This window comes from Enoplosus armatus, chromosome 11 (genome assembly GCF_043641665.1).
Source record: "Enoplosus armatus isolate fEnoArm2 chromosome 11, fEnoArm2.hap1, whole genome shotgun sequence".
NCBI lineage: Eukaryota > Metazoa > Chordata > Actinopteri > Centrarchiformes > Enoplosidae > Enoplosus > Enoplosus armatus.
Genome location: NC_092190.1, coordinates 6,948,262 through 6,959,810, shown reverse-complemented (window position 1 = coordinate 6,959,810; position 11,549 = coordinate 6,948,262). Strand labels below are relative to the sequence as shown.

Sequence of the window (11,549 nt, the reverse complement as noted above, 5' to 3'; positions counted from 1 at the left end):
TGGAGGATGGTGAATTGCTGAAATTGAATCATCAAGATTTTAAAGCAGACAGATATTTTCTTTGGGTTTCAGCTCAGAACAATAGCGCTCAATATTCCTCAGACGTGTTAAAAACCAACACTTCCTGCTTCAGAGAACCTCCGTCCACTTCTTCATGTACAGTATTTATTCTCTGAGCTTGTTTTTTTTATGATGATGACAATGATGATGCAAATATGCAAACGCAAACTTGAGATTATGTACCGTATCATTTTATTTCTGTAAATTTGTTTTATTTGTTTTCATTAAAAACTGCTGAACGTCCTACATCTGTCCTGCGTTCTTTTTAAATAAAGATATTTATAGCTGATTGGACTTTGATACAGCTCTCAGGCCTTAACCTCAGTACTTTCTGATTGATTGAAAAACTGTTTTAGTCTTGTTTACTTCACGATCAGATCACCCATTGCTTGATTTGAGTCATCAACAAGAATACATTAAATAACTTGACATTACTCTTGGAGATTTTTACTTATTACTTTCAAATAATTAAAGGAGACGTTTATTCATTTTCTCAAGTGTTGCAGGTTTTTTCCTCATGTAATCAAAGACTAAATGTGACTTTAATGACTCATGTGACCTCAACAAAGTCACCTTAAAGATCCTCATTTGACCTCCAGTCTCATAGAAGCTTCATGATTCTCGTTACCTTAAAGAGTCTCATATAACCTCAACAAGTCTCATGGGACGCAAAAGGGTCTAATGTGATCCAGAGTCTCTTGGGAGTTAAAAAGATTTGTGTGTGACCACAACAGGTCTTTCAGATCTTAATAAGGCTCAATTGACCTTAAAGACTCTCATGTAACATCAACAAGTCTCCTCTGACCTTACAGACTCTCATGCAGCCTCAAGAAGTCTCATGTGATTCTAATGTATCATCACCAAGTCACATACAACATTAAAGACTCATGAATGAAAAACTCATATAACCCCAAACGGGTCTCATGAGACCCCAAAGACCCCAATGAGATTGTAAAGATTCTCATGTAACCTTGAGTCTCATGTAATTTCATTGTGCCTTATGAGACCCTAAAGGCCCCCATGTGACTTTAGTGACTTCCATTTGACCTCAACAAGTCTCAGTGACCTTCAAAATCTCTCATGTGAAAGTTACCTTCAAAATCCTCATTTGACCTCTGGTGTCATGGAAGCTTCATGAATCTCATGTGACTTTTGCAGCTCTCATGTAACGTTGAGTCTCATGTGATCTTGATGTAGCCTTAATTAGTCCAATGAGACCCTAAATACACAGATGTGGCATTAGTGACTTTGTCCTGACTTTAGTAAGTCTCATGAAACCTTAAAAACTGAGACCCCAAAGATTCCTATGTTACCATAATAACTGCTACCTCATGTCCACTAGAGGGCACTTAACCCACATCAACATGAAGGCACATGTTGACTCATGAATGACATTAAAAGGAAAACTGTAACTCTAAAGCTGCTTAAACACAACCAACCAGCAGCAGAAGCTACAACTTCTGACCTTTTCCTCCTCAACGGAAAGTATTCCCTGACATTTTTAATGATCAACACTGTAGCTTTTTCACTAAACCACATGTTGAAAACAAGTCGCCCACTTGGCCTTGAAAGGATAACTCACTGCTCGCTCTCATCCTCCTCTGTCTTCCAGTAATTCAGAATCTGCAGACTGTGTTTCTAATAAGAACTGACATTTCATTTATGCTTGTAACAGAGCCCAACATAGGTCTCGACAGTCTTTTTTTGTTGTTGATTTTGGTCTCGATCTCATTTCTGGACATCAGACATTGATTGAATGTTTATTTAACTCTCCAAGAAACTCAAAGTGTCTTTGTATGCTGTCTCAAAGTGTCTTTGTCAAAAGTCTTTGTACGCAGCTTCAAGATCTGAAGAGAAAGAAAAACACTGAGTCATTCTAACCTGATCAAACTCGTGGCTGTACCAGCGAGGCAGTGAAAGAACTGGACCAGACTGGAAGCTTTTAACTGGTTTGATCATTTACTGCACACTCTGTATCTCCTGCTCCATGGTAATAAATGATCAGGCCAGTTAAAAGGTGACGAGGCATCTTCACCTTAGTATCATCCAGCTCGCAACCAGTGGCTGACTTTCTGTGAGACGTTTACATGCAAGAAACCAGATTATTGTGAGAAGTCAGCTTGAGGATGATGACATCACTGGTTATTGAGTTATGAGGGCATTTTCCTGTGAAAGACCGAATGTCACCAAGAACGTGATTGTATAATGTAGCTTTAGTTCCCAATTTGTGTGTTTTCAGCAGAACTCACCAAACTGGAAGAGAAATGTAATGTAATTTAATGGACTTTAATTTAAAGTTAATTTTATTTATATAGCCCAATATCACAAATCACAATTTGCCTCAGGGGGCTTTACAAACACCCTCTGTCCTTAGACCCTTGATCCAAATGAGGAAAAACCCTGTCTGTCCTGTGACTGTTGAAGTGAGGAGGATGGATCCAGGAGGACAGATTAGCAGCTTCAGGTGTCGCCCACTAAGTAGGATCTGAGCCACACCACCTCTTCTCCACCATTGAAAAAGACGTGGTCATTGAATGCATTTTGTGTCGACGCAATGAAAAGTGATCCACACTTTAGTCAGTTAGTCAGACAGTTTTAAAAGGGGACATGATGTTTCTTTGCACCCTGCTCTCTCTCTCTCTCCGTCTGTTTCTGATATGTGTATAGTTAGTAAGTGTATTGTTTTTCCCCAACAGGAGGAGTTGTGACAAGTAGTTGCAATATGAACACAGACTTTTGAGAGGAGGAGGATGAGAGGAGGAGGAGGAGAGGTGGAGTTCTCATGTCTTGTCTGGGATAAAGGAGGTGTGAAGCCCCAGAGAGATCCTGCAGAGAGAAGCTGCTGCAACAGGAGTATTAACAGTATTTGTATTCAGAGAGGCAAAATATTTGTACTTATTGCAGTACGTATAGGTGGGACAATTTGATTTGCAGTTATTGTACTTGTAGTAATGGAAGGCATTTGTACTTATGTATTGCTGTAATATTGCTTATATATTGGTAGTTTCTACACCTATTGTAATAATAATAATAGTATTATATTATAATAATAGTACTGTGGCAGAGTGTTAATACATTTTAAATGTAGTTCTAGTATTAGTATTTGTAGTTTTAAGATAGATATTCTTTGTGCATTTGTACCTAATTGGCATAGTTGATTCAGTGGTTATAATAGCACTTAATAAATTGAAACATTGACAGGAAAGTAAAAAACAGAGTAGAGTGTAAGTAGAGTCCAGCAAAATGCAGGACTACGAGGAGTCAGTGTCGTTCCTGGGGACCTGGGGCCCATTCCAGAGGAGAGTCTTCTTCTTGCTCTGCCTCACCACCGTTCCATGTGGATACAACCTCCTGTCCGTCATCTTCCTGCTGGCTACCCCTCCCCACCACTGCCACATCCCCAACCACAGCAACCTGAGCCAGGACTGGATCCAGGCCAGCATCCCAGTACAGGTCAGAACCAGTAGGAACTGGATCCAGGCCTGTTCAAGCTGAATGATTTTGAGAATAGTTAATTAAATGAAAAGTATGTGTACACATACAAAGAAAGTGTATAGTAAGTACAATACTTACTTCTGACGTGTATTGGAGTAGTATAAGGATACAAAGTATATAGTACTTAAGTACAGTACTTGAGTAAATGTATCCAGTTACTTTCCAGCACTGTGTATACTGGGTTTAAGGTTAAGTTATTTTGGTTAAGGTTTGGTTAAAGCTAGGTTTCTATTTTAAGTTTAATGAAAAAATTACCATGATTGAGAAGAACTACTATTTATCTTATACACCCATGTTAAAGTTATCAGGACAACAGTAATAAAAAATGTTAAATCCAGTTGAATGCTGAGACATACCACAGCTGATGTCCCAAGGGTTTCAGATACTTGGAACTGCAGTCAGTTAAAGATTTACTGTATAGCTCTTTGAACTGATGTGGTCTGCTCTGGTGCCGTCTACCTCCCCAGACTGTTGTTGCATCATAAGTTGGAAATAATGAGGATGTTGTTTCCTGGTCAGCAGGTGGCTGAGCAGCAGGAGAGGAGCAGTTGTAACCGGTATGAGCTGGACCTGGTGCGGAACCTGTCTGCACAGGGATCAAGTCCAGAAGTCCTCCTCTCCAGCCTGAAGCAGGAAGGCTGTAAAGATGGATGGACTTACAGTACTGAGTACTACCAGTCTACTGTAGTCAGTGAGGTACTGCTGCAACTATCTACCGCGAGTACTAATACAATTATGTTTACTTGTTTTCACTGTTTTTCCATTAGTGACCCCCCTCCACTGTATGTTACTGTTTAGACTCTCACATGTCATGTAAGGTTCCAGTGTAGTCAAAACAGCTTCTGTCTGTAAAACACTGAGGGGTCCTGACCTCTCTCACTTTACACCAATCATTGACTTGCCTCAGATGACTGCAGGAAGGAGGACTGTGTGCCGCCAACCAACTGGAAGAAACTGGAAATTACTGGATTGGTGTCCCCTTCATATGTCATCTATCTGTGTGGTGTAATGCCACAACGTCTGCTGCACAATAGCTGGAAACTTTTTTGGATTTTAAATTCAATTTTGGTTCAGAGAAGAGAATTATGAAGGTGTGTGTTTCCATGGTGTCTCGCACAAGCATAAACAAAGCTTAAAAGCCTCCTGAGGACGAAATTCAGGACTGGACACTGGAGGATCTGGCTCTAAGGAGATGGATGCTGGAGGAGCAGGCAGCCTGGCAATGGATTCTGCAGGAATGTGCTTAGAGAGGCAGGATATTTGAGGACCATTTCTAAGAATATGGACACTGAAAGACCAGAATCTGAGAAGCTGGTTGCTGGAGGACTGGATTCAAAGGAGATGGACTCTAGAGAATGTGGCTCTCAGGAGATGCACACTGGAGGACGATCTCTAAGAATATGGATACTGAAGGATCAGAATCGGAGAAGCTGGACACTGGAAGACCAGGCTCAAAGGAGTGGACAGGGCTCAGAGGAACAACCGATGGGCTCAAGCAAGAGACTGGGGTTCAAAATTCAAAAACCTGGGAAGACTGAGAGGAGCTGAGACTCAAGACAAACGGACTGGACAAGACAAAGGACAGGACTCAGGATAATCACTTGTACAGGAACAGAAATTATTATGTTGGCTGTATTATTCCAAGTTGCATTCCCATGTTTGCTTTATATTACCGTGTCTATATCTGCTGTATTATTCCAGATTACATTTTTTATGTGTGCTGCAGAATTCCCTCATGTCCCTTGTCTTCCAGTTTAACCTGGTGTGCAGCGACCAGTGGAAACAGCCTCTGACCTCCCTCGTCTACTTCCTGGGAGGACTGTCCGGATGTTTCATCTCTGGACAGATGTCTGACCGGTACTTTTCAGTTTCAGTTCAAACTCCTGTAGCTGTTTCTTTCAGGTTCTTCAGAGTTGGCAGAGGTAGAATGTTTTGTTAAAGTATTCCTGCGTTGACCAAAGAGATGGAGGTCTGCTACATTTCATGGAATAAGGAAGGCAAAAACTCGACAACATCTCTGCTGTATTTGTACGACAGGTTTGGCAGGAAGCCTGTACTGTTTGGTGCCATCGCAGCACTTAGTGTCTTCAGCAGCGCTGTGGCCTTCGCTCCGTCCTGGCCCGTCTTCACCGTGCTCTTCTTCATGCTGGGCCTGGGTCAGATCACCAGCTATATAGCTATATTTGTTCTTGGTATGGGTTTTTAATTTTCTTTACACTGTTAGCCTCCTCTCCACTTGTTGCTCTAGTGTTGTTCTGTTTATAATCTCAATGGAGTCTCACTGGAGGACAGAATAAGATCATGTCCACACCGATAAGGGCACGTTTCGAATTCCATCTTGGTTTGTCTGTTTTGGCCTTGTGAAAATACAAAGTCTTGTTTTGTATTGTTGACCGTAAAAAGAGGAACTTTTCAAAAATGCTGAAGAATGATTGTCAGCTTGTCAACCTTTCACTAACATGTCTGATGTATTTCTACTTACAAAGCCGTCATTATTTTACACTTGTTCAGTAATCTGACAACAGAAACAGAAATACAAAAATGTCCATTAAGGCACTCAGTACAATCCCTTGACTTTTCCTTCTTCAGGTTCAGAGATCCTGATTGGTTCTACCAGAGTTTTCTTCTCCAACCTGTGCTTGCCTTTTGTCTACGTGTTAAGTATGATGCTGCTGCCTGGCACTGCTTACCTGGTCAGGAGCTGGAGACACCTGTCACTGATCATGGCTGTGCCAGGCCTGGCCTGTATCCCCCTCTGGTGGTAAGATGACCTCAGTACACTATCGAGATATACAGTATCTGCATCTTGTGTACTACTTATTTATTTTGTAGGTTAGGTTTTTATGATACGAAAGAAAGGATGAAATGTGTCAGGGTCCAGTTGATGAATTTGATGAACTGTGGAATGATACCTATCCCTGGTAACCTGATTTTGTACCTTGATGTTTTACAAACAAAAGATGTCTTCAGGCCATGTATGGACAGACAAAAGAACGGCATGAAAAAACAAAACACTTTCTTTAATTTGAAAGGGAACACTCTTTGAGGGTGGGCTCTGCAAAAACTAGCAGGGTCATCCAGCCAAAAAGTTTAAACTAGCTCAAACTTTGCTGCAACGCGATGCATCGTTATCCAGATCAAACACATCCAATTGCACATTCCTGGTACTTTGTTCCATGAACATCATAAATCTACTGTCTAACTTACAATAAAAGAATCGTTGCCTTGATAATGTTCCACAGTTCTAAAATCCGGTGTCATAGTGTTATAAACCAGTGCAGCGTTTTGCTGTCTTATAAGCCTTCAAACTCATGGATCTATGACTCAAACTGGCCACACACAGGAACAGTTTTGCAAAGATTTTCGCCATGCTTCACAGATCATTTTTGACCTGTTTTGACCACAGATGGATGAACCAGGGTGATCTAGTGTCTTTCAGCAATTTCCACCAAAATGTTTTTAAACAGATAGATTATAGAAGAGAGATTTTTGTGTTTGCCTGTCTGTCCACCAGGCTGGTTCCAGAGTCTCCTCGCTGGTTGGTTGCTCGTGGCCGTTTGAGGGAAGCAGAACTCCTGCTGAGGTCAGCAGCCCTGGAGAACCGAGTCGAAGCTCCTCATGTCATCTTCTCTGAAGCCAAAGTAAGAATCTCTAACCTCAGCGCTGTTCCACACACTAAAGGACAGTGGCCATTGTACTGCAGTTTCTATCTCTCCACAGGTTGAAAAAGCAACAAGCCAGAAGGCAGAGTCCCTAAGCTTCCTGGACCTGCTGAGGACCACAAACATTCGATATATCACACTAGTGCTGTGGCTCATCTGGTGAGCTAAAACACTTTTCCACCGCAAGAATTTTCCCATAAATTCAGGAAATGTTCTTTTTTCCCCTTGGTAGCACCGCAAATAACAAGGTCCATCAGTTCATCCCTCCAGAGCAAGATACAGTGTCTCAACAACTAGTTGTCCATTTCCATAGAATTTACTGTGGATATTCATTGTCCCCAGAGGTGATTACTAATGATTTTGGTGACCTCTGACCTTTCCTTTAGCACCACCATCAGGACAAATTTTCCGCTCTTACTCCAGTAATATCACCATCTAATGTTCAGATTCATATTCCTGCTCTCTAGAGTATGAACCCTTTATTTTTTAATGACACCATAACCTTTCCTCTACCACCACCCTCAGGACAAACCTTACATTTTTAGCTTCACTGCAGGTACGTCTTTAAGAATACCTAAATCAGTCTTACAAGTCTTGTTCTTTTCTTGTTTGCAGGTTTTCTGTGAGTGTAAGCTACTTTGGATTGTCATTTAACATGTCTGGTCTCTATGGCAACCCCTACCTGAACTACTTCCTGGTGTCGGTTGTTGAGCTCCCAGCTTATGCTGCCAGTTGGTTGGCGGCACGCAGTCTTCCTCGCCGCCTGTCCTATATCAGCTTCACCCTGCTGGGGGCGCTAGCCCTGCTCCTCATCCAGATCACTCTGCACAGTGAGTAAGACCAGCACAAGCTAGCTGTACTCCTCCACTGCTTCCTTTCTTTCTTTATGAATATCAAGCTTCATCCTCATCTAGCAGATGATAGCCTGACTCCTCCATTGCCATGTAATGAGTTTGGTTGGAGTTGCTGGAGTGAAAACTTTCCCAAACCAAATGACGAGCAAGACAGAGCCGATATTGTAGTCCCACAAAATAATGTAGTTACCTTTGCTCTTCAGCTTTGAACCAACGCTTGGTTTCTACTGTAAATTATGTGATAAGCTTGGTGGCCAGGCATGCTAACAATTGCAACTTATGTTAGAGCAGATAAACACACTGTTATTGCTTGCAATTGTGCTTTTGGAACAGCTAAAGACAGGACACCACCCTCCAAACTCTTTAAAGATTTCTCTTCCTACAGCCCCATGCAAACCACACATGTTGAGAAATGCAAAGCTTGACAGGCCTGCCTTACCTTGTTATGGGTTGATTGGACAATCGCTGTTTGGGGGAAGGTTTAGTGAGCAGCCAGTTGCTTCATAGTAATTCAGTGCTTCAAAAATGCTTAATTTCTACCTGACAGCCCTCCTCCTCCCTGCAGGTCATCCAGCACTTACCCTGTCCCTGGTGCTGCTGGGTAAATTTGGCATACTGGCCGGCACTGGGGTGTTGTACATGTTCACTGGGGAGCTGTTTCCCACAGTCATCAGAAACACAGCAATGTCGTCCTGTGCCATGTTCTCCAGAGTGGGGTCCTCTGTTTCCCCATACCTGCTGCAGCTGGGTGAGACCTTGTGACTATTTTGGTCTGCAGAGATTCAAAATATTTGTTGTAGTAGCAGTACAAGTATGAACTCACTGATCTGGTCTGGTTTTGTCTCCAGCTGTGTTCTATCAGTTCCTGCCGTGGATCATTGTGGGTTCTCTGTCACTGCTCAGTGTTCTGCTCTGCATATTCCTGCCTGAGACCTTCAGACAGCCACTGCCCGACACCATCCAGCAGATGGTTACACATGGGTCAGTCTGCACAGTCACGTTACACAGCTCACTGTCTGTGTGTGTGTGTGTGTGTGTGTGTGGTGGTGGTGGTGGTGGGACTTCTATAAAATCTGACTTCTTTTTGCAGCCAGTGGAGCCGCCCCCTGCTGGCCATTTTTGTGTTTGGCTGTTTATCACACAGAGCCTCAGGAAGCCATGAACACATGTGTTTCCACTGCTGCTCCACTGCATGACTGGATGACTCAGTACTTGCTTTATCAATGGGTCTTCAAACTGAACTGACTATACTGAATCACCATCGTCACTGACGTTAAAAGCATATTAGAAGATTGCCTAAGCCACAGAAAGGCAGGGCTGAGTTCTAAGTGGATACAACAAACAAAGAGTTGACACAAGAACAGAGACAGCAGCTGGCAAAAACCAAAAGTTACGGAGAAAAATGAATATAGCAAATATATGTTTCAAATACGTATGAAAGGAAAATACACCAATTTGAATCACATATCCATTAAATAAATGTAAAAAGCAACAAAAAACGTTGTGTAAGTGCAGCCTGAATAATGCAGCTCCCCACTTCTGGCTTCCAGGTTCAGGTGGCCGTGGACCTCTACACCACCGCCAAAGGATGATGGGAAATCAGCTAAAGACCAGAGTACAGCACCTGAGATCATCTGCACAACTCACCTATAAGACTCCTGACACACAAATAAATGAAAAAACAAAACTATGGACGTCACTAAAACTGCCTAAAAAACACCAAAACTATTTTTATTTTGTGAGGATGGTGGTGTTGTTTTCTGTGTCCACCAGATGGCGACTTGTGGACACTGGGAGAGGACCTGCAGAGCTAGTGATGCATTCACTGACACTATGAATAGTAACAACAGTTTATTGTCTTTCCATACAGCAGGGACCGAGTGGTGTGCAAAAGTGAGACAACAATGGAAACTTGCAAAACTTATAAATAAGGAGTCACAGAATGACTGTATATTTTTAAAATTAAAACCAAAGGAAAGAGTGAAGTCAGCAGAACTTCAAAAAAGGGACATTACACAGCAGTTTACTTCACTTGCTGTAGATCTAGTTTACTGTTTCCACTCATAGATTGAAACATTGGTGTATTTAAGATGGTAAACAAAACATGATCACTGTCAACATAAATATGAAAGTGGAAGGAAATATACATCATGAACACGAATTTAAGGTAAATATGAAAGTTAATTTAAATGTGAACTCTGTACAGATTCCAGGTGTTAAGATTTATTTTGATCCTGTAGCAGCAGCAGTAGCAGTGGTGTTAGCAGTGGCAATGCTACATTGCAAGATTCATAATTGGTAAAATAAACTGTAATTTTGTATATAAAGAATGCATTGTTTTGGTTTCTACCAGTACGATGAAGATAAACATACGAACATGTATATATTTAATTTGATTAATAAATTAATAAAATCAAGTATATATTCATTGTTTGAGTCCTAACTGGTAACTGACATGATCTTCACTTTAAATAATAATTACTCTGTTATAGTTATGAATCATCTTTAATATTTTATTAATTGATTATGACTGTTTTTATTGTTTTGTTGACTTGCTGTTTTCAAATAAAGCTTTTTTATTATTATTATTTTAACATAAATCTGATCCTGAACGTCGGATTTTGCAGTCTCTGAGGGCACATGAACGCATCACCAGTGCGAACTGGACAGGGCCTGTTCGGCTGTGGCTCCGCCCCGGAAACACGGCTCCAGAGTTATAAAGCTGCACGAGGCTCTACCACAAAAACAATCAGGCTGTCAAAATAAACGAAAAGAAAATATAAGTTTTTACAAAAATCAAAACGTGTAGCAGAGGGTTTTATAGACACAAACACAACAAAAATGCTTCAAAGCAATATTTGAACATATTATAGTGAATGTAATATATACACATTGCACAGAGAGTGGGGGAAACAGTGAGGTGAACAGGGCCCCCTATTTAAATCAAACACTTATCAAATCAGTCTTTAACATTGGACAACCTAAGCTGTGACTTTTCCTGTAACGCCACCATGAGGTTAACATTTGTGGTTCAGAGTGAAATGTCTCGACAGCTTTTGGATGGGTTAGCGTAGAATTTGATGCAGACATTCACAGTTTTTGTGAACTTTATCATCAGGTCAGGATCTCCATTTGTGCAATACTTTGGTTTATCCAACAGTTTGGCTTTCTTTACGAACACCATTACAGCCTCACGGGGCTGCGACAGTGTGACTAAACTCTGGTCTTGTTTAAAACAACACTACACTGTCTGATACCAAATAATCTCTAGTACTAATTGAAAAGTATTAAGTAATAAATAAACACATAATTACAGACAAAATCGTACAAATTGTAAATAAAGGAAATATAAATAGGAAATGTAATTAAAAATACATATTAGCTTGATATATATCTCTAAACAATCTGTTATGAGCATCCTACATACTTCTGAGAGGTTGAGAAACGTGTTCCTCCAGGTTTTTATTTGGAATGTCGC

At 41.1% G+C, this 11,549-nt stretch overlaps 1 protein-coding gene across 1 annotated transcript; it reads left to right on the top strand.

The window, feature by feature from the left end:
* The first annotated feature begins 3,303 nt into the window (after positions 1 to 3,303).
* On the top strand, positions 3,304 to 9,724 carry LOC139292510 (solute carrier family 22 member 4-like). The gene is made up of 11 exons (XM_070914863.1): positions 3,304 to 3,513; positions 4,075 to 4,251; positions 5,309 to 5,412; positions 5,593 to 5,747; positions 6,145 to 6,316; positions 7,070 to 7,196; positions 7,276 to 7,376; positions 7,833 to 8,047; positions 8,637 to 8,819; positions 8,920 to 9,052; positions 9,601 to 9,724. The coding sequence occupies exons 1-11, from the start codon at positions 3,304 to 3,306 to the stop codon at positions 9,722 to 9,724; spliced, it is 1,701 nt and encodes a 566-aa protein (XP_070770964.1).
* The last annotated feature ends 1,825 nt before the right edge of the window (positions 9,725 to 11,549 follow it).

What these genes read in the sequence shown, in the direction of transcription:
- LOC139292510 (XM_070914863.1), top strand. Translation starts at nt 3,304, where the DNA reads ATGCAGGACTACGAGGAGTCAGTGTCGTTCCTGGGGACCTGGGGCCCA. An exon ending in AGTCTACTGTAGTCAGTGAG is followed by an intron (nt 4,252 to 5,308) that starts GTACTGCTGCAA and finishes CTTGTCTTCCAG; the next exon opens with TTTAACCTGGTGTGCAGCGA. An exon ending in GCCTGTATCCCCCTCTGGTG is followed by an intron (nt 6,317 to 7,069) that starts GTAAGATGACCT and finishes TCTGTCCACCAG; the next exon opens with GCTGGTTCCAGAGTCTCCTC.